The sequence below is a fragment of the Symphalangus syndactylus genome, chromosome 8, assembly GCF_028878055.3.
Source record: "Symphalangus syndactylus isolate Jambi chromosome 8, NHGRI_mSymSyn1-v2.1_pri, whole genome shotgun sequence".
Classification (NCBI taxonomy): domain Eukaryota; kingdom Metazoa; phylum Chordata; class Mammalia; order Primates; family Hylobatidae; genus Symphalangus; species Symphalangus syndactylus.
This window is the reverse complement of record NC_072430.2, coordinates 12,226,942-12,249,788: the sequence shown is the minus strand read 5'-3', so window position 1 is coordinate 12,249,788 and position 22,847 is coordinate 12,226,942. Positions and strand designations below refer to the sequence as shown.

The 22,847-nt window shown below is 60.3% G+C and overlaps 1 protein-coding gene across 4 annotated transcripts in view; it reads right to left on the bottom strand.

Annotated features, from left to right (window-relative positions):
• The window catches only part of AHNAK2 (AHNAK nucleoprotein 2), a 38,922-nt gene extending 22,856 nt beyond the window's left edge, over positions 1–16,066 (bottom strand). Inside the window, exon 1 of one of the 4 annotated variants that reach the window (XM_055287966.2) lies at positions 15,826–16,066. In XM_055287966.2, coding sequence (XP_055143941.1) covers positions 15,826–15,880 — 55 coding nt within the window. In that variant the 5' untranslated portion in view covers positions 15,881–16,066. Of the gene's footprint in view, positions 1–5,995; positions 6,098–8,170; positions 8,232–10,751; positions 10,761–15,825 lie in introns of those variants that run through there. The other 3 variants (XM_063645435.1, XM_063645433.1, XM_063645434.1) reach the window with 3 other exon arrangements.
• Positions 16,067–22,847: the final 6,781 nt, after the last annotated feature.

Below are 22,847 nucleotides of genomic sequence, written 5' to 3'. Positions count from 1 at the left end.
AGGAAATGATAACCTTACAAAGTAGAATAGGGGAAGATACAAAACACTTGAAGCACCCATCAACCAACGAGACCAAACTGGCACTGGGAGAACACTCCTGACAGCAGCCGGTGCATGCTGCTCTCAGGTGCACAGGGGACAGTCACTGAGACAGGCCCCATGCTGGCTCAGAAACCTGTCTCAACGAATTTAAAATAACTTCAGTCATCCTAGTTCTCTTCTCTGACCCCCAGTGGAATCAAGACAGTGTGGCAGAAACACAAATCAGTGAACAGAAAACAAAGTCCAGAATAGCCCCACACTTACATGGCCAATTAATTCTTGTTTGTTTGTTTTGTTTTGAGACAGGGTCTCACTCTGTCGCTCAGGCTGGAATGCAGTGGCACAATCTCAGCTCACAGCAACTTCTGCCTCCTGGGTTCAAGCGTTTCTCATGCCTCATCCTCCCAAGCAGCTGGGATTACAGGCATGCGCCATCATGCCTCACTAATTTTTTTTTTTTTTGGTACTTTTAGTAGAGATGGGGTTTCACCATGTTGCCCAGGCTGGTCTTGAACTCCTGGCCTCAAGTGATCCACCTGCCTTGGCCTCCCAAAGTACAGGCGTGAGTCACCATGCCCAGCCAAATTCTTGTCAAAGCAGCCCAGCTATTCCAATAGAAAGCAAAGTCTTTTCACTGAATGGTCCTGGAACAGCTGGGTATTTACTGGGAAACCAATAAACCTGGACCCTTCCATCCCATCACTCATGAAAATGAATTTGAAATGAATCATAGAGGGAAATGTAAAACCAAAAACTATAAAACTTCTAGAAGAAAATATGGGAGAACTTCTTTACCACCTTGAGGGCAGCAAAGTTTTCTTAGGATACAGAAGGCAAGGATCATAGAACGAAAACTGATACATTTAAGTTCTCATAATTTAAAACACTGGCCTTAAGAGCTTTCATTTTCCTCAGAAAATGAAAAGGCAGTGAATGTATCTGGCAAAGGACTTGCATGGAGCCCTTGTACAACTCAACAGAAGACAAAAAGCTCAACTAAAAATGGGCAGAAGATTTAAACAGACATTTCACAAAAGAAGATGTAAGAGTGTTCATACACTTCTTGTTGTTGTCAACATCTTCAGTCATCAGGAAAATGCAAGTCAAGACCAATGGAACAGAACAGAGATCCCAGAAACAGACACACATACACAAAGCTGTGATGATCTGTTCAATAAATGGCCTGGGATCCATTGGATATCCATATGGAAAAACATTAATCTTCGCCCCACCTCAGCCACAGAAAATTAATTTCATGTGGATTATAGATCCAAAATTAAAGGCTTAACAATAAAATTTCTAGAAAATAAATAGAAATTGCTTTTGGAGTAGGGGAAAAATTATTAAACAGAACACACAAAAAATGACAGATATTGGTCTATATTAAAATTAAGAGCTTCTGGCCAGGCGCAGTGACTCACACCTGTAATCCCAACACTTTGGGAGGCCGAGGCGGGTGGAACACGAGGTCAGGAGATCAAGACCATCCTGGCTAACACAGTGAAACCCCGTCTCTACTAAAAATACAAAAAATTAGCCGGGATTGGTGGCGGGCGCCTGTAGTCCCAGCTACTCAGGAAGCTGAGGCAGGAGAATGGTGTGAACCCGGGAGGCGGAGCTTGCAGTGAGCCGAGATTGCGCCACTGCACTCCAGCCTGGGCAACACAGTGAGACTCCATCTCAAAAAAAAAAAAAAAAAAAAAGAATTAAGAGCTTCCGTTCATCAAAAAACACCACTAGGGGCATGAAATGTAAATTAGTATAGCCATGATAGAAAACAATATGGATGGTTCCTCAAAAAATTAAAAATAGAACTACCATTTGATCCAGCAATCCCACTACTGGGTATATATCCAAAGGAAATGAAATCGATAAATTGCAGCTATCTTTGCCCAAAACACAGATTGGGCGAAGATACCTGCAATACATTTACCAAGCAAAGGCCTCCAACCCAGAATGCACAAAGAACTCTTGCAAACCAAAAGACAAACAACCCGATAGAAACATGGCAAGAAAACACTGGAAAGGCAGCTCATAGAAGAGGATGTTCAACCAGCCGATTAGTATATGGAAAGATGGCCAGCATTTCTAGTCATCTGGGCAATGCCAACAAAACCACGAGGTGCCATATGCTCCCAGGAGAATGGCTGAAATGGGAAAGTCGAGGTGGACCACCTGGATACAAGGCCTGGGGCAGCTGGAACTCCGTCCTGGTGTGGGTTGGGGGTGAGCTGACACGACCACTTGGAAACAGCCTGGTAGAGTCTATCAAAGCCTGACACGCCTTACCCTGTGGCCCAGCAACTCATAGCCAGGGGCAGAGCCAAGAAATATGCGCACATATGCCCCTCAAAAGATGGGCGCGGGAACGTCCATCTCAGTATAATTTGCAGCACCCAGAAACCAGAGATTGAAATGTCCATCAACAGTAGAATAAAAAAAAAGTGAGGTATTTGTCCAATGGAACAGTATATGGTATAAACTATGCCTACGTGCAACGTGGATGAAGTTCACAAACGCAAGGTTGAGATAAAGAAGCTAGATATAAAAAGCACTCGTACCGGGGGAGCCCATCACATCCAGCTCACAGTCAGGCTCAGGCCACCTAGGGCTGAAGTCGCCAGGGGGAGCGGGCAGACAGGGTCTACTGGAGAGGACTGATTACTTGGGCGTGCCATGGTTTGTACCCTTTCTCCATAAAAAACTTTAGAATTCTATATAAAATCAAACACAATTATAAACTTTACACTAATAAATCTGAAAATTTAGATTAATTGGATATATTCCTAGAAAACCCACAAGAAGAACCAAACTTGTCCAACCCACGGCCCACAGGCCGCATGTGGCCCAGGACAGCTTTGAATATGGCTTAACACAAATTCATAAACTTCCTAAAACTTTCTTATATTCTTTTGCAATTATTTCTTTTAGCTCATCAGCTATCATTAGTGTGTGTGACCCGAGACAATTCTTCTTCTTCCACTGTGGCCCAGGGAGGCCAAAAGATAGGACGCCCCGATGGATAATTCAAGTAGTTTTGTAACGATTTAAAAATCAACATGGTGAAACCCCGTCTCTACTAAAAATACAAAAATTAGCTGGGCTTGGTGGCGGGTGCCTGTAGTCCCACCTACTCGGGAGGCTGAGGCAGGAGAATCACTTGAACCCAGGAGGCAGAGGTTGCAGTGAGCCGAGATCACACAATTGCACTCCAGCCTGGGCAACAAAAGCAAAACTCTGTCTCAAAAAAAAAAAAAAAAAAAAAAAAAAAACAGAAAAAAAGAGAAAGAAAAAATCAAATCCCTTATTTAAAACCGTCCCACAAAAAGAACTCCAGGCTCAACCCCCACTCCAAATTATACTCTAAATATTCCAAGCAGAAACAGTACCAAACTTACACCCACTCTGGCGCCTTGGCCTGGGCTCCAGGGCCTCCCTCCTGCAGTGACGAGGAGGGTCTCAGACCTAAGGCCCCCATCCCTGCCCCAGACCCAGTTGCTGGTAGGACACTGATTGGGAAGGAGCATGTCCCTATCCTCTGGGGTGGTGTGCTGGCCTCGGGGACTGTCCCATGAAGAGAGATGGGGAGGCCCAGTCCCGGCAGTAGTCTAGGTCTGGCTGCTGCTCTGGCCAATGTGCTGTGTGGCCCTGAGCAAGCTCATCCCCTCTCTGAGCTTTCATTCCCTCATGGATACATGGACCGCTCTGCTGGCCCTGACTGTAGGTTGCTGGGCTACAGACACTGCTCCCGCAGAGGCACCCCCAGGGCCATGCCTGCGCATCCCAACAGCACCTCTGCCTGCGCAGGCCCCTGCCGCTCCCTCGCTGCTTCATGGGCCTTTCCTTGCCCTTCTGCAAGATGGCTCACAGCCCAGGTCCCCTCTGGCTCTGGTCTCAGGCCTGGCAGAGCTGGGGGATGGTGTCTCCTGGAGGAGGTTCTCTCAAGCGAAGGAAGAGACGGGCAGGAGGTGAGGGCAGGCAGGGCTGGGTCAGTGCCCGGAGGCATCAACACTCACCCCCACATCATCCCGCCCCCGCCACCTTCCTACTGCTCGGGTGGCCAGGCCCAGACCCCTGGCCTCCATGACCCCCCAGCAGAGCCACAACCTCCGTTTCCCCCACCTGCCAAACCAGCTTTGCGCAAGGTGTCAGCCCAAGAATTGTACCCCTGGCAACCCCACGACGCGATCTCTTCCACAGACCCCTTCTCCCTAGCCAGGCAGTGAAGGGACAAGGCCCTGTCTCCCTTCTGCACAACTCTGTCCTGGCCACCTGGGCCCATCTCACTCACCTTGGCATTCAGACACTGCCCCACCACCTGACAGGGCCCCACTCCCTCCACGTGGCCCTGCCAGGGCTCCCCAGTGCACCCCACAACCCTGAGGGACCGCCAGCTGGGGCCACCCCGGTCCCTCTGGAGCTGCCTGGAGCTCCAGCCACAGCAGACCCACAGCAAATTCATGGGACGGGGCGGTGCCAAGGAAAGGGACAGGAATCTGGCCAGAGCCTGCCCACCGCTAAGCCAAGGGCAATGGCAGGTAAGCCACTCTCTGGCCTCAGTTTCCCTTCCTGCTCTGCCCAGACCCTGCCCCTCAATCCCCAAGGTGGGTAACACGTGAAAATTGAGGCTGGGGGAGGGGAGCCACTTACCCAAGGGGACCCAGCCAGTAGGTGTGGAGCTGGGGCAACTACCTAGCAGGGCTGGGGGCAGAGGAGGGTCCCTGGGTCACTTGGCCCACAGCTGCTCCCCTGCCGGCAGGTGGAGCTGGGGTCATGAGTGGGGAGAGGCTCCACTGCCTCTGAGACCAGGTGTCCCAGGCCCTGCCCAGCACTCAGGGTGGGGCAGGTGTTCTGAGGCTGCCCAGAAACCCAGCCGCCTCCCCCTCCCTCCGCAGCCTCCCCAGCCAAAAAGCCCCACCCAGCAGGCAGGAGCCTGGATGGGTTGGGGGTGGGGGGCAGCTGCCGTGAGGCCCAAGAAAGGGTCAGGAGGGCAACTCCTCGGAGAAGGGACTCGCCAGGCAGGGAAACACAGGTCTGCTGGGCTGGGGGTGGGCACCACGGTCAAGGGCCCCTGAGCTGGGCACAGCCGGCTGCACTCCCAAATCTTTCCAGGGTAGTCTTGTGGGTGTTGGGGCCGGTGAGGGAGGGTGTTGACAGCAAGCCCTGGGCACACCCTGTGCTGGGAACCTGCGTGGGGGAAGGAGGAGGAGACGTGACCAGCCCTGCTCCTGCTGGCCCTCATGCCTGGTCCTGCCGCTGGCCCACGCGGGACAGTCCCCAGCCCCACCCTCAGCCACCGCACCGGCAGCGGCCGTTCCTGCACTGCCTGTGGTGGGGATGGAGCGCAGAGGCTCAGCGAGCAGCAGACCCGCCTCTGGCCACAGAGCTGCGGAGTGGGGACCCCTCGAGCCACTGGGCTGGCAGGAGCCTGGCCCAGGAACACAAACAGGAAGGGGGAAATCCTGCCCGCCTCGGGATAAGGCTGCCCAGCCAGGCTACCGGCCTCGGACCCGCGCCAGTGGGGAGAGAGAGAAGGCCCCAGTATCCCAGTCCCCCACCAAGAGCACCGCCTCCCAGACCCGAGGTCCTGAACAAGCCCCGCCTTTGCCCCGCCCCGCCTCCGGTTCTCCCAGACAGGCTCTGCAAGTGGCCCCAACACCTGAATCATGACACTGCTTGTTGACGGTCACCAAAGCCCCACTTCACAGAGGAGAATGTGGAAGTCGCTTGCCTGAGCCAGGCCCAGCTGGTCAGGCTGTTGGCACCTGGCTCCTTCCCCAATGCCCTTCCCCCACTCCCCGGGCCCCCCAGCGCCCTGGCGTCAACGCTACCATTAACATTCCTGCGGGTGAAAACTTGAACCTTGGGGAGGGACCCCAGCACCCAGGTCAGTCCCTTGCATGCCAGGGCAGGTGGGGGTGGTACCACAGTGAAAGCCGCAGAGGACACCCACCCTGGCCCAGAAAAGCTGCCTCCCTGAGAACTGGACTATTCTGGGGCAGGGCCTGAGCAGGCGGGGCCTCAGGAAGTGTGTTTGGGGGAGGAGCAGATCCCGGCCTGGAGGCGGGGTGCGGGGGTGGGGAGGGGCGGAGCGGGAGGGGAGAAGGAACACAGGCTGGGGAGTGCGGCAGAGGCTCACCAGCACCCCTGCTCCACAGCTGGGTCCAAATTGAGGACTCACCAGCCAGCAGCTCAATGAGAGTTCCTGGAGGGTCCAGAACAGGTCCGTGGGGGGAGGAGGTGGATTTTGCTTAAACAAAATCCAAGTTTGCATCTAAACTGGCAGCCCCAGGGCCCCATCTCTGGCCTCCAGGTGGGAGGGCATGGTTGGGTGCATTTGCAAGTCACCAGGGCCCTGGGGGCTGGCAGGGAGGAGATTGGCTCTCCAGTGGCCAGAAAAGTCCATCCTGGGTGGGAGGAATGAATGGCCCACTCCAGGTTTGCAGATGTGTGTGCACACGTGTGTGCTCACGGGATGTACGTGCTCAGGTGCTAGGGCGTGTGTGCACTTGTGTGTCTAGCCTGGGCTCCTCCCTCTGAACACCCATGGACAGCCCAGAGTGAGGCCATGGAGGCGGGAGCCCTGTGGGAGTCACTGCCCTCGGGCTGGAAGCCCGGTGCCCACCCAGACACAGGCGCACACAGCCGGCCGCACTTGGGCCTCACCCAGTTGTGGAACTTCATGAAGAAAGTGCCAAGCGGGCTGACTGTCATGAGACCTTCAGACTTTCCCGAGCAACATCTCCCGCCCTCCCCGATGATGCTTCTCGAGATAACTCTCGGGATGAGCTCAGGCTCTCGCTCCTGCCTCTGTGTCTGCCTCCAAGGCTGCAGGAGGGCCGGGGAGCCAGACTCAGTCCCCTAGACCTGGGAGCTGGGCTCCTCGCCCATCAGCAGCCATTCCCCACTGCAGCCCAGCTGCACCCGTGAGGCTATTCATATCACCCTCTCCCGAAACAACCTTCCGTAGCTCCCTGGTGCCGTCCATCAGTCAGACTGGCCTGGAAGCCTCTCCGTGCCTGCTCCAGCCCTAGCCGACATCTGCAGCCTCTCCAGCCCTCACTGTGCCTGCCTGGGCCACGGGCTCTCTCTCTCTGGGCTTTCCCAGGCTGTCTTCTCTGCTGGGCAAATTCACAGACTGAGCTTGGCCACCCTGCCATGGCTTCTGGACACTGCCTGCTCCCTGGTCCCCAGAACACTTTGCTCACCAAGCCCTCAGAGCCTGGCACACAGTAGGTGCATAATAAATGCTAGTGCAGGCAGTGCATGGGAAAAAGGAGGGAGCTTGTCAGATCTCCTGGAAAAGGCTGGTTAAGCCTGAGGGTGGGAGCCAGTTGATGGGGATGGGAGGGCAGCAGGTGGACCCAGTTCATCGCCTTCTGCTCCTGGAGAAACTGAGGCACAGGGTAGCACACAAGCCACCTCTCTGAGGGATCTGGCAGCCAAAAGGAACAGCCCCACGCTCCCATCCATCCCAGGCAGGCTAGCCTGAGCCAGTTTCCCTGGGCTGAAAGGCCGGCCCCACAGACGTCCAGGGCAGTGTGACCCTGTGATGGGGCTACCCCTCACCCCAGGCCCCCACAGCCCACCTCGGGTACCCCCAGGAGAGTAAACCTGGCCTTTGGAAGCAACCACACTCCACAGCCACCCAGGGCCGCTGTGCACCAAGCAAGCACAGGGTCATCTGAGGACCCTTTCGCAGGCCCCACGCCCACCTTGGGGACTTGCAGACCTGCAGCTGGCCTGAGTGCAGGTGCCCTTGGCATTCACCTCCCCCCACACCCAGGCTCCTTGGAAACAAGAGCCACTGTCCCCTACCTGCCCAGGACCCACAGCTCGGCATCCTGCCACACACCTTGTATGGCCTGGGCTCCTCCGGCACCCCAGGGACCAGGAGCCAGGAGAAGGGCCTCCGGGGCTTTCTCCCTGACATCCCTGCCCAGCCCGCTGGCCCTGGCTGGAGCCACGGTGAACTAACACCCGTGCCCATCCGTCATCTGCAGGTCAGGTGGATGCCCAGCCCAGCTCTGTTCCTCCAGACCCCCTTGCTGGTGGCCTGCTGGCCCCCACAGACCCGCGGAAGAGTGAGGCAAGCAGGTGTCCGGGCATGGGCACAGGAGCCACTTACCAAGGAAGCTACAGACGCTCTCCCAACTGGCCCAGAAGTGAAGATCCCAACTGGCCACCTCCCCCTGCCACGCCCGGTTCCTCCCTCCACAGCTCCTCCCCCCATTGTCCCGCCTCCGCCTGCTCCTAGGGCTGGCTCTGGACCCTGCCAGGACCCCCACGTCCCACCAGAGGGAGTAGGCGGGTCCCCTGATGGGCCAGGATCCTGGCCAGCCCCCAACACTCACTCAGCTTCTTGGAACTGGGGACCCCACCCTGAGGGCCCCCCCAGCCTGAGCAGCTGACCGCAGAGGAACAGACCGCTCTGAGTCACACAGCCAGCCCAGTCTGGTGAGTGCCTTAGTGTGCGCCAGGTCCTGCTGTGGGGACAGACACAGGCCTGAGGCAGGTCCCTCCAGGCAGGCTCTGCACAAGCCCTGTGTCTCAGTTTCCCTATGGGGACCAGGACAGAGGCTGGCCCAGAAGGGAGGAGAGGTATAGCCTAAGGGCAGGGCTGAGCCCACTGGGCCAGTGACCTTGGGGCCTGGTCATCTGCCACCTGCCTGAGCCCCCAGGGCAGCCGACCCTGGCCTCCCTTCAGCCGGCTCAGCCCAAACTCACAGCAGCCGCCACACCTCGAAGCACCAGGGTATCTGGGAAGCGGGGTGTGGTGGGGCTCAGGAACTGGCATTTTTTGAAACAGGGTCTCTCTGTCTCACCCAGGCTGGAGTGCAGGGGTGCGATTGTGGCTCACTGCAGCCTCAAACTCCTGGACTCAAACCATCCTCCCGTGTCAGCCTCTCAAGTGGCTGGGGCTCCAGGTGACGCCACCATACCTGGCTAATTTTAAAAATGTTTTGTAGAGACGGGATCCTACTATATTGTCCAGGCTAATCTCATACGCATAGGCTCCGGTGATCCTCCCGCCTTGGCCTCCCAAGTGGCCGGGGCTGCAGGCACACACCAGCACGCCTGGCTAATCTTTAACTATTTTGTAGAGACAAGGTCTCCCTGTATTGCCCAGGCTAGTCTCAAACTACTGGGCTCAAGTGATCCTTCTGCCTCAGCCTCCCAAACTGCTGGGATTACAGGTGTGAGCCTCTGCACTGGCCTAGCTTTTTTTTTTAACAAGCCTCCCATCCTTCCCAGTCATTCCAATACAAGTAGTGGCTGAGAAACACCCGAGTCTCATGACCCCAAGTCCCCCACTACCCAGAGCTCCAGCTGCTTGGCCCACCTCCTGGTCACCTCACCCTGCTGCACCCCGGGCCCTTAGCCCCCACTCCTCTTTGCTCTGGGCAGCCAGGAGGCTCCAGCAGGACTCAACCAGCTGTGCTACGTGTAGCCCCCCTGGGATCCCAGGGTGCCAGCCCTGTGCCCATAGCCTGGGTGTGGACCTGCCTCCAACAGGCAGTCTGGAGCAGGCCCGCACAGTCGAGGCCCAGCCCAGGCCTCAGGCAGCGAGGGGTCAGACCCAGCCTGGGAGGTCAGCGATGGAACAGCTTGCACCTGCACCAGGCCCCAGCTGCATGGGAAGAGGTGGGAAGGTGCGGCTGAGAGGGCTGCCCCCGCCACGGGATGCCAGGATGGCCTGAAGAGGGCACAGAGAGAAGGGGTCCCCAAGTAGGCCAGAGGACTTCGAAGGCAGGGAAGGCTCTGTCCCAGCCCCAGGGCAGGGGCACTGGCTGGCAAATGGGGTGGGAGAGGCCCCAGGGGCTCCTCAGGGACCTGATCCCAGGCCCCTTCCTGGCCTCCCCCCATTGCAATGCCCTAAAAAGGCTGATACAAAAACCTAATGGCCACAAAGATAGAAAACGACTCTATTTACACAGAGGCAGGAAAGCTGGCCACGTCTGCTCCAGGGACACTCCCAGACAGCTCTCACCTGGGAACGCTGTTTACCTGTTTACCACCTGACACCCACAATCAGCCAGGCAGGGCAGGGCTGGCTGAGTCAGCACCGTACCCACAGGCCCAGCCCGGCTGGAGTGGGACAGGAAGGAGACGCTGGCACAGAGCGGGGCCATCACACCAGACACAGCACTGACCCCCGCAAGAGCCTTTGCTGGGGCCCCCACCCCAGCTAGGCCCACCTCACAGCAGCCAGAGGGAGGTGCCCTGCAGAGCTGGCCACAGCGCCGGCCACGCAAGCCCTTCCCAGACCCTCACTGCAGTGTGGCGAGTGTGGTCCGCCAAGCCCTGGAACACATGACCGAGATCTCCTCCTGGTGCACCCTCCCCAACACGGACCGCCATGGGAACTCACCACACCCTGCCCCAGGCCCTCTCCAGACTCTAAGCACGTGCCACTGGTTCTGCCTGGGGCACCCTCCCAGCTCAGATCCTGGACTTGCTCCCCCGCCAGGCAGTCAGCACCGAGCCCTCGGCTCCAGAGCCTCTGGCGGTGGGTGCCCACAGCATGGTGCAGACACACAGCAAGGGATGGGGTCAGGCTGGAGGCCCTGGGCTCTGGCTCAGGGCCACTTACTGGGAAGGGTAAGAGCTGGAGAGCCACGCTTCATACCCTGCCCCTGTTGCTACCCAGTCCCAAGAGAGGCACACTTGACCACCAGCAGGCGGGTGCTGGGCAGGGCCTTGCTCACCTGCCTCAGTTCCTGGGGGCCCCACCTACCGGACCCCTGGCACCACGTGGTGGGCCTCACTGTTCAGGCAGGTGTCTGATCAGCTGGAGGGACGGCAAGGAGGGCATCTGCTAAGCCACCACATCACAGACCTTGAGACCTAGGCCATCCGGCATGCCCTGTGATGCGCACTGCACAGCTAGTCCTGGCTTAGAGCTGCTAGGACCCAGGACCAGCTAGGAGTCGCCATGGAAACTCGGCTGCTGGCGGCGGCCAGGCAGCGCTGAGGGCAGCGGATGGTGAATCAGCCGGGAGGAGGCCAAGGCGTGAAGCTCGGCATTCTCAGGGCATGTGTCACCAAGGAGCCCTTGGTGCCGGCTCACCCAGGAGCCAGGCCTGCCAGGCAGCAGGAGCAGGCCGAGGACCGAAGGCTGGAGCCCTAAACAAAGGGGCCTTAACTCCACCCGGTGGGGCTGAGTCATGGGGCCTCCTGCCCACCCAGGCTCCATCACCTGACAGCCCCTCCAGCTGGCAGGGCTCACACGGACATAGCCCAGTGAGGCTCCCCCAAGTGTCCCGCCCCTGCCGCGTCCCGGGCACCCCCCAGCTGCCCCTGCTTGGCTATACCCTCAGCAGCGTCCAGGCAGGGGTGTGGCTTGAGATCCTTTTCCGGACTCCTGCCCGGAACAGCCTGTGCAATTGCCTAGCCTCCTACCTCAGAAACCAGGCCCTCCCAAGAGCTGTGCAGAGAGGAGGCCCCAGTGCCACTCCCACCCTCACAAGCACACACTGGGTCAGCAAGTCCGAGTCTGCACAGCAGAGCTGGCAGGGCAGGGACCGGCAGCCGGAGGGGAGGGCGGTGGCTGCAAAAACCTCTGCGGGCCTCTGTGGGGTGCGGGGATGGGGGAGCACCGCCTCCCGCCCCAGCCCCTCCCCACCCCCTGCCTCCTGGGCCCAGCTCCATGTTTCCATTTTAGAAAGTGCTTCTGACTATTAAATATTTATCCGAGCAAGGAAGGCCTTGACTCCCGGCCAGCCTATGACTTCCAAAAAAAGAAAAATAAAAGGAAATCTGGAGGCCCAGGCTAAGTGCAGGTGGGGCCTGGTGGAGACACCCTCAAGCTCACAGTGTGGCTGGGGATCCCGTCACCCTTAGAGGGGGTGGAGGGGAGCAGAGAGCATGCCCCGTCCTCCTTGTGTGTCCAGTTAAGACTCCGCTAAGCTCCCTTAGCTAACCTGGCCTCTACATCCCCCACAGAGCAGCTTCCTTCCCGCCAAAACTTCCCTAAGACCTATGGGGCTCCCCAGTGCCCTCAGGTCAAAGCCCTCCCTCCAGCAGCTGGCGCTGCCACCTCTACATCCTCACCCCACCCTGTCCCAGACGCACTGGGTTGAACACCTTGCAGGTCCCTGACTTCGCCCTCAGCCTCTGCAAGCTCCTCCTGCTCTGCCTCCGCTTCTTTTTCATGACCAGTCCCGGTCTCCACTGGGCCAGTTTCCCTCCAGGGAGCCCTCTCTGGCCCTTCTGTGCCCCCTAAGGCTGCACTGGCCACAAAAATGGGATTCACATTTGTTGACGGAACAATGGGGTGGACCCTTGCTCTGCTGAGCTATGACCTCCCAGGTCCCAGGATTCCCAGGGTGGCTTTGAGACCCAGAAGGATGGGTGAACAGGCAGACAGACAGACAGAGAAGCACCCCCGCAGCTCACACCATCCCTGAGCGCAGGGTCTGCCTCTGCCAGCCGGAAGACCAAGCTGGGAGAGTGTGGCATTTTACTCCTGCAGTGGGTGGCAGGGACCCCCGGATGGCCAGCGCCTCCCACTTGCTGGGGCTTGGCGGCCTTTCCTCCCCGGCACCTACACTTCTCCACACCTGGCCAAGCCAGCCCCTAGCTGGGCCTGAAACAGAGGCCTTCTGCATAGGTGTCACAAGAGGAAGGACACAGAGCCGGCCAGAGTCCAGGGGAGAGCTGGGAGTGAACCCAGCAACCCAGGGGGCTTCCCAGAAGAGGCAGCTCTTAGCCCAGCCCAGGACAGAAGAGCTTGGCCAAATGGAGAGAAGGCAATGAGGGCATTCCCGCTGCAGGCCCAGCCACGATGAGCCCAGATGGGAGTGGGCACTCCGCTTCCTGGGCATGGAGAAGGCTGGGAGGGAGCGGGCTCCTGGGGCATTGGAACTGGAGGCTCTGCGGGCTTGACCCTCCTGTCCACTTCTGAGCCCCACTCCCTTCCCTGAGCTGCACGAGGTGGGCACTGCCTGAGGCTTGGGGCAGGAGCCAGAGGCCAGCAGGCAGCCCAGCCTCCCTCCCTGGTGGCCCAGCTTCCGTTTCCCCACTAGGGAAAGAGCTGGGGTTGTTGTTAGGAACACACAGCATCGCTGTTGGTGGCTTCTGAAAGGCCACCTCACTGGAGGGCACTCCAGGATGCCCTCTGCTGCCTCCTCCTCAAGGCCCATTCCTGCCACTAGCGGCTACAGAGGGGCTCCTTTGCCTGCGGTCACCCTGCCTGGTGGGGCAGGGCAGAGCCATCACCTGTCAGAACAGCATGTCACTGACCAAAGCGTGCGACATTCTGCTCTGGCCCCTAAGAGCCCAGGGAGTCACTGCCTCACTGTCCCCAGCCTCAGTGTCCTTGTCTGCGGAATGGGAATACAGCCCTCCCCCAGTGTGGACGACCCAGTCAGGGAGGCACCAGGGTGGCGACAGGCCCGCCCGCACTGTCACTCGGCATCCCTGGCTGCATGGAGCTAGCAGCACAGGCAGCTGCAATCACTCCTGTCCCCGAATTTGAGGTCCTGACCCACATTTGCAGCCCGAGGCCCTGTAGAGGGCACCAGCGAGGCACAGAACAGCGAGACCACCTCCACAGCTGCTCTGCTTTGCACCCTTCTTGGGAAAGGGCCAAGCCATCTCATGACCCCCACCCCAGAGAAGAGACCACCCACACATCTTCGCATGGTATCACCACCTGGGGCCTTCCCAACACGGTGGTGCTTTCTTGGGGGGTGGTGGGAGGTGCTCAGGCCACGCCAGGGCAGCAGGTGCAGGGCCGGGGCCAGGGCCAGGGAGGGGTTCCCTGTCTCCCCAGTTATCAGGGGCCTAGCTCTGCCCCTGGGAAAGAGGCAACCTGCCCCTGGAGTAGGCAAGGGTGTGACACCCAGAGCCCACTGGGAGTGAACTGGCTGGTGTTAACAGTCGGCAGCGCTGCGTGGGGTGGTCCCAGCATGGCCACCAGGGGGCAGCCTCGGCACAAAAGCCGCCCAGGAGATGGCTCCCTGCTGGGCTGGTGCCTGGTGCGGCTGGCAGAGGGCAGGTTTGGACTGGACAGGAAGACGAGAGCAGGGGAGAGTCCACCCATCTCCAGCCTGCTGAGAGGCGACTGCAGGTGGAAAAGGCCTGGACCAAATCCAGGCTGGGAAAGGCAGTAGGTGGCAGGGTGCTTGTCAGGAATGCACATTCCTCGGCAGCAGGGTTGGAGGGTCTGGGAACCGGTGTGCTGGACAGAACTCCCAAGGGCTCTGATCTTGCAAGTCTCCTGCCAAAGCTCCAGCGAGAGCCACTGACCTTATTCCCTAAGAGCGGATGGTTCCGTAGGCTGGACACACAGAGGGACTGCCCCAGACGGGCTGGGAACCACGAAGCCAGCACAAGCCTCTGTGGAGGCAGGGGGTGGGTGAGATGGTCCTGGACCCTGCAGCTTGGGAGTCTCTGGGTGCCCGTGAGTGAGGAGGAAGCAGAGCAGAACGGCTGTGCAGGGAAGCCGGGGTCAGGGTAGTGGTCCCATGCCTGGGGGCCCTGCCCTTCTCCCTCTGAGGAGGTCGACCTGCAGCCATGTGGGCAGGGCCAGTCAGAGTGAAAGAGGAGGGGGCCGGGGGCCTCCAGCCCACCGGAGCCATCATCCTCCCGCTGCTGTACCCAAACACCTTGGGCTCCCATCTGCGACACCGTGAGGCAGGTGCTGTAGGGGCCTCCCTGCTCTGGAGCCCCTCAGACAAGCCTCCCACCCTAAGTGCGCACCAGACAGACAGGCCACAGGAGGGGCCTTGGTAGTGCCTGCTGCAGCTGGGGGGCATGCCCAGGCCAAGGGCACCCCTCTGCACCTGCAGCGTTGTGGGCACAATTAGCATTGACCTGTTTTCCCCAAGGAGTGGGGTCCAGCCTGCACCAGTGCGGGCCAGCCCAACCCCCCGGCCGGTGGCTGCCAATGCCCTGGGTGTGGTCAGCTGCAGCAGCATAGACCCAGTGCCCAAGGGACTGGCCCCCCCCCAGGCCTGCCCTCCAAGATGCTGAGACACCCAGGCCCTGGAACCAGGCCCAGTGCAGGGACAGACACACAAAGAGCAGCAGGTACACATTCCGTAGGCTGCGGCTCAGAGAGAGGCTACTACTGAACATCCCTGGGGGCATGCCAGTAGGTAGCACCCACTTTCCCTTGCCCAGCACTGCGGGACCCTGTGGCCTGACTTTGACCCCATTCAGGCCCCTCACCAGGCCCCAGACCTCAGGCCTAGCCCTGCCACAGCCTCCACCTAGCCAGCGTCCCCACCACACAGCCACACAGTAGACGCAGCCCAGCCCTGCCTGGAAGCCCTGGACCAAAGTGGAGAGCCCAGACTCCTGGACTAGCCTGGCTGCTCTCCCGCAAAGCAGGTGAGAGGGCAAGCCTGGTGCAGGTGCCCCGGATCCCGGCGGCCCGGGCTTTCACGCCCCTTGCAGACACCAGCCCTGCTCCAGAGCGCGGTAGCACCTCCCAGGAGGCCGCCTCGCGACCAGACAGCGTCCCAGGAGCGGGGCAGGAGCGAGAAGGAGAGACAGACAGGGACCGCGAGTGACGTAGGGAGTGAGCGGCAGAGACAGCCTCAGAGGCCAGGAGAGGAGCAGGGACCGACAGCCGCGGACAGGTAGAACGCGAGGCACGGGAGAAGAGACTCCAGCGGCCGGGAAGGCCCAGAACCACGCGCGAGTCCCGCAGGCGTCCCCGAGTCCCCCGCCCCCAAGGCCCGCACTGCGCGCCCCTGGACACGCCTCGGCGCGCGCTCTCGCGCGTAGCCCACCCGCCCCAGGGGAGCGGGCTGCAGGCGGGGAGGGGCGCACCGCTGCCGGGGGTTCCGGGCCAGGTGGGCAGCACCATGTGGAAGCAGTCGCACATCGCGGCGGCCAGGCGGTGCGGGCCTGGCGGCCCGTCGCGTCCAGTCGCTGGTCCCGGCTCCGGCGCACCGGGCGGGCAGGCGGGACCCGCGCTCTGCCCCGCTGCCCTGCGCTGCCGCGGGCGGCCGACCTCGGACTGCGGACACCGCGCGCCAGGCTACCCAGCCGCTCAGCGAGGACCCCGCCCTGCTCCGCCCAGCCCTGCCGGGCCACTGCGGAGCGCGCTCGCGGGCGGTGCCGCCGGCCTCATTCAGCCCATTGGCTGCCGCCGCCGCAGCCCCGCCCCTCCCGGCGAGGCCCCGCCCCACCCCGCGCCCCCTGCCCGCCTGTCGCGTCCGCAGAATTAACTTTGGACTCCCGCCAGGGAGCGACCTCTGGATCCCCGCACCGAGGCTCCTGGGCTTGCCGCTGTCTTCACCTCCCATTCCGGGCGAGACAGACACTTTAGTCACAAGCTGGGGTTGGGGGCAGCCTGCGGGGACAACAGCGGTCGCGGGCACCGCAGGAGGTGATCTGGCAACATAAGGACAAGATAGAATTCTGCAGGGGCTGGTGGGTGGCAGATACGAGGACGCGGCTGAGAGAGTGCAGCGGGAACAGGGCGCCCCGGGCAGGGCTGCGGGGTGGGCGCTGCGTGCGGGAGCGCCCAGCGCTGGGGGCCGTCCCAGAGCCACAACCCCGCCCAGAGTCATCCTTTCTACTGATTCTTGTCAAGAGCCTGGGGCCTAGGACACAGCGGCAACCAGCACCCCACTGGCCCTGCCCCAGGGGCTCCAGGTCTGGTGTAGACACAAGCAAGCCTGTAAGGATGAGGCGTTCTGCAGGGCGGCACTGCCCTGGGGGCGGGGGAACGGGGGTCCTGGAAGGCTCCTGGCAGTGTAAGCTGGGACCTTAGGGGTGAGGCATGTGCCAAGCAGTGTAGGGTGTTCTGGAGAGAGGGGACAGAGTAGCGTGTGTGCAGAGAATGGGGGCAAAAGGGCTGGGGTTGAAAGTCAGGTCCAGTGTGCGGGGGCAGGGCAGCAAGGCGGCTGAGGGGGCTCCTGTCGGTAGGAGGTGCCACCTAAGGCTCCAAGCAGGGTCTCTGAGCGTGGTGAGAGCTGAGGAAAGACTGTGCAGGTGGCTAGGGGTGTTGGCATGGGGCACAGTTGGAAACAGGAGCAGTGGAACCAGGGCCATGGTATGGGAGAGAGTGAAAGGATATTCAGGCAGAGGGGACTTGGTGAGGATCAGAGTGCAGAGGGTGGGAGCCTCCCTGGGATCTAGCTTGGGCACCACACAAAGGCAGCACACCTGGGGGTGTGGACAGGGAGGGCAGGGGCCCAAGGGAGTTCTAAGAGTTTGGTGACGCCTAGCCTGGTGTAGACCCGAGCCGGGCACACCCTAGAAGGAGTGGAGTTCTGCAGGGATTGTGGGGGGAGGCAGGGCTGGAAGAGAGCCAGAAGAGGACTGCCATCTCCATGAGGAGCTGCCTGGCAATGTCCAGGGGTGTGGGTCAGATGCGGGGACACACACACACACACACACACATACACGGACACACACACACACGGACACACATACAGATACACACACACACATACATACATACAGAGATAAAGGCACAGAAACACACAGACAGACACGGACAGAGACAGACACACTGATACATACACAGGTACACACAGAGGCACACACACACACAGACACACACACAGAGACACACAGACACATACACATAGAGATACATACAAACACACATGCTCTGTCATACACACACACACACACACACACACACAGACACCTTTTCCTGGGGTGGGAAGAGGCCAGGCTGTACCGGAAGGGCCAGGCAGACACACACACTCATAGACAAGATCACAAACTCACCAAGACACAGACGCAGGCCACCTGGGATATTTGATACACTCAGAGACAGGCACACACACACTCAGGCCTGCATGCATGAACACCCACACCAGGATACAGACCCATGCACGTGTACACATACACACAGGGGCACACACATTCCTGGGCTCATTTGGAGACCACGCACAGCTAGCGGGCCCAGGTGAGCCACCGGGGCACGATGACTCACTCAACAGTTCCCGTTAGCTGCGCTGCAGCCACCGGGCAGCCATCCAGCAGCCGATCAGACGGACGCCAGAGCCACTGCCGGGAAGAGGCCCTGGCAGCCTCCTGCCCATGAGCCCAGGCATGATGGGCACAACCTTCTCTCTCATGCGGTGACCTGGCGCGGGTCTTACCCCACCCCCTCGCAATGTCCTTCTTTCAGGGCTGAGCAGTGTTGCCCGGGGTCCAGAGGCCCTGCACTTACCTCCCACCCCAGGAGCCCGTCCTGCTCTGCTCACCTGGAGTCAGTCACTCTCTGGGCACAGGGAGAGAGCCACTAGGGTGCCCGGGTGCATACACCTCTGTGTGTGTCCCTGGCTGCGTCCATGCCTCTGCCTGGTCTGCCAGGGGCTTGGCCCGCCAGTCCTCTGTGTCTGAGTCTGGCTGCAGGGCCTGGGAACAAGGGGCAGCTCAGGGCACTCGCCCACCTTTGTGTCCTCAGCCCCGTCAGGTGTGTGCCTTGACAAAGTCATTTGGCCTCCTGGGTCCCCATCCAAATGAACTGGCCCCTCTCCTGATTGTCTGGCATGATCTGCACAGGGCTATAGGGACTCCCCTCGGCTTTGCGGGATGGGTGAGGATGGAGCCCTGGGTGGGGAAGCTGGGGCTGCCTCCGACATGTCCCTGTCCCTGGGCTACTACCTGCTGCCCCTGCCTCTGTTTTCCTTCAGCAAGATGAGAGAACCCTCCAGGCCATCTTGGTGGGCACCGAGTGAGAGCGCAAGTTCAGCGTGGCATCACGGGAGTGTGGGGACCCCACACTTGGGAGGACTTTGCCCTGGTCCTGCCCCTCAGCCTGGGGTGGCTGAGATCTTCCCCTAGCTGTGTCCACTGGGCCTGTCCACCCCTGGCTAAGAAATGGTCCCAGAACCAACGACGGCTGCCCAGGTCCAGGAACTTCGCCTCTGCCCTGCACGGGGCTGCCCAATTCCAAGGTGGGCACAGACACACACACGCAGCTGCACCGTGCTCCCCTGTGGCCCCAGAATTCAGGATGGGGTCTGGGCAGGGCCTGCTCCACCCGGAGGCCGTCCCTCCCCTCTCCTGCCCACTCTGAGACAGAGGGCTGCTGTCTCTCTGCAGTGGCCTCTGGCTCTGCACTGCCCTGAGTGCTGGGGCCGCAGTCTGGTTGTGACTGTTGGGGAGCTGAGGACTGCCCCTCCCACCCTCCTTCTGGGGGTCTTCTCCTAGCTTGAGGGTTAAGCTGACAGTGTCCTAAGACACCTTGGGGTGTCTGTCCAGAGAGCTTCCCCACCTCAGGGAACCTGGGGTCCTGAGAGCTCTATCTCACTCCAGATGCCTCTGGGAGGGCCTGCAACTTGGGCAGTGTACCCCCACAAACAGGCAGGCTGCGGCTATGTGCAGCTGAGGACTGGCTCCCCAGGGGCCAGCCAGAATCCCTCCTCCCACCCACCAGGGCCTCAGCAGCCGAAAGAGGGCTCCAGGGTCACAGCTGTGGGAGCAGGGGAGAAGATGAGAGGGGCTGCCAGCCCCCATCCCAGTCCCTTCCTGCCAGCTGAAGCCTGTGCTCCTGTCATCACGACCAGCTCCAGTCTCCTCCCCATGTGCCCCTCTGGGGACAGATGCCCAGCTAGGGAGGACCACAGAAGCGGGCCTGGGCTCAGGAATTCATGCCCCCACCCACAGCATCACTGGACACAAGCCCAACTCACAGCCACCCCTGGCACATACAAGGCCCCACACCTGCTGTAGGTGTCACCCCGGGGAGAGGGCGTCACATGCTCTCTCCTGTGCACGCAGCCTCCACCTCTTCCCTGGACCACTGAGATGGGGACACTTGCCCAGCCCACTGGTTGCCCATGGCCTTCCTGAGGCTGGGTGCCAGGGCCTGGGGTGCAAGCCCTGGTGTGAGGAGCCGAGGCTCCCCGGGCCCTGACCATCAGCAGAGCCGCTGCCCTGCCCCCATGGCCTGATGGCGCTGCTTGCCTCCACCCTCCGCAGGAGGGGATGCCCACAGCATCAATGATTGATGCTTGCTGCGGCAGCTGCAGCAACATAAGCAAAAATAGCTCTGCTGTGGTCCCTGCCCCGCCCCAGCCGCAGCCTTGCATCCAGCCCGGCCTCGTGCCCGGATGGAGGGCTGTGAGGTGAGGTGGGAGCATCTAGGACTGTCTCAGCCACCGCCTGCCCCTGCTCAGTCTTTTATACGGTGATGATGGGGGAGGACCCCCGAGACCAGGTGGGGGACACTTGTCCACCCCACCTCCCACTCTTGCCTGACCACACTGACTCCTGACCTCTAACCGCCTCACTCTCCCCCAAAGCTGGGTGCCGGTTTCAGGCCTGGGTCTTGTCCCCAGGTCCACTTCCTCTGCACCCACACAGCTGGGATCAGGAAATGTGGCAGTGCTGGGGCACGTCAGGGTGCTGCCATCGTTCCACTTGGATGGGTTTCTTTCAAACCCTGTGTCTTCATCGGGCTCTCTGGCTCAGCAGTCCATGTGGGCTAGCCTGGGATCTGAGCAGCAGCAGGTTCCCATGCTGCCGCCTGCAAGCCCTGCCATTCCTGCTGCCAGAGGTGGAGACAGGTGCACTCCCCAACTTGCCCTAGGGACTTGGGGCTGAGGATCCCAGAGGACCAGGATGCTTGGGTGCTTCTGGGGACCCCTCCCCAGCCAGTCCTTGCTCATCAGGTGATGCTGGGAGATCCCAAGATGACTGTGGGGCTCTGTGTGCAGGTGGCACTTGCCCCAGGACCCAGGCTGGCCCCTTCCTCCTGAGACTAGGGTAGGCAAGCTTGGCTCCTCTGCAGAAGGGAAGGTGCTCCCCACACACCCATTGAGCAGGGCTGGGGCTCAGGGTGGACCGAGGTGGCTGGAGAGGTCCTGGGACGGCTACATGGGCTCCTCGTCCTGACCACACTCCACCTGCCCCCTCCATGCCCCTCGGGAGTCATGGCTAATGTCCCCCACACCCAGGCTTTAATGGGAACCCACCCTCTCTGGCCCAGTCTCCCCTAGCAGCTGGGCCAATTCAATTTGAGCAGCGCCTGCTCCGATCGCCAACCTGGAAGCCTTATCCTCAGCTCGTGCCCTTCAGGCTATGCCATGAAGCAGGATGGTCTCCCCAGAAGCTGCCCCAAGAAGCCAGCGGCAGCCTAGCAGCCACCTGGGCTGCCCCCACCTCCTCCTGCAACCAGGGTTGGGCACCTGATGTCAAGGTTGCCGCTGCCATTTCCTCTGCACCTTGCCTTCCCCGAGGCAGCACTTCTTAGTGGGTTATAAGGGGTCACTCAGGCGTATTAGTTCCCCGCTGCTGCCATAACAAAATGCCACCAACACAGTGGTTGAAAACAGCATGTGCGCATTTATCAACTCCAGTTCTAGGTGTGGGCAGGACGGTGTGCCTTCTGGAGGCTTCAGGGGTGATCTGTTTCCTGGTCCTTTCAGCCTCCAGAGGCATCTGCAGCCTCATCACTCCGGCTCTGCTTCCATCTTTGCGTCTCCTCTCTGACTCTGACCTTCCTGCTTCCTTCTCAGGACCTTTGTGATTACACACATCATCCAGGCTCCACTCCTCCTCTCAAGAGGCTTAATTTAAGCCCATCTATAAAGTGTCTTTGACCCTGTAAGGTCACATATCCACAGGTTCCAGGGATTAGGATGTGGACATCTCTGTGGGGCTCTGTTCAGCTGCCACACCAGCTCTTCAACCCATACAGGTCATTTTTATCCTCCAACCACCCTGGGGGTACTGTGCTCTCCACGCTCCTCACGTGGAAGCTGAAGCCCAGATGGGGTGGGGAATTGCAGAGAACCAGGAGAGCAGCTCCTGTCCCAGCTCTGCTTCTCACGCAGGCCTTTGGGGCGGGGCCTCAGTTTCCCCACCTGTACACAAGGACAACACTCCTCCTGCCCCACTCCCAGCTCCCTGGGCCTCAAGGACGGCAAGGACAGTGCAGTGGATGAGGGGCAGCAGTGGGAACGGACACTGCCCTTAAGCTGGCAAGACAGTCCCAGGCCTGGTCTACAAACCCAGCCAGCTCCTGATCACCATCCTTAGGGTCACTGCGCTGCTGGGGTGGCCGAGCCAAGGTCCAGTCCTGGACAGCCTGACCGAAGAGCTTCCATACTGCATGGCCCGGCTGCTCTGCCCCTCAGGAAGGAGCGGGGACAGGAGGCTGGGTCTAAGGTGCAGAGAATGATCTCATCTTGTCATTTGTAAAATTAAATTGTTCTGTAGCTTGGCTGAGAAGGACCAGAGAGGGAAGGGGTGATTCAAGCCAGGACAGAGTCCAGGCAGGGCCCCAGGCCCCAGGGTGGGAGAAATGTGAGCCTGAGGTAGATAGGGGGTGGACAGCAGATGGCATGGTTCAGGGCTTCACCAGGGCCAGGCCCTCCCCTTACCCAGAGGAGGCAGTGATGGGGGCCGGTCTGGGAGGGCTACGGAGGAGATGGAGTCAAGGTTGACTCCTTGAGTCTGGGGGTGAGGGCAGATGGCAGAAGGCCTGGAAGCCTGGAGGGGAGCTGACAGAGGCCAGCCTAGTTCCTTGGTCGTCCAGTGGGTGGAGAGGGGCTGTCCGCCAGCCCTGCTCTGGCTGGTGACAAAGGAGGGGAGCACTCCGTGGGGCCTGCGAGGGAGGGGTGGAGCCTCCCCGCCGCTCCTTCCCCCAGGAATGGGGATGAGTTAAGGGCGGGCGAGGTTTTGGGATTCAGGAGTCAGCAAGACGGACTTGGCTCTCGCCAGGGAGAGGTGGGGTCCTGAGGGGCCGTCGCTCAGCTGCACCCACAGAGGGGTCGGCGGCGCGGCAAGTTAGGCTGCGGGGCGCCGGGAGAAGGGGCTGTGGGTGACGGGTGCGCTGGGACGGACCTGGGGAGCTCGTCGTGAGGAAGAAAGAACCA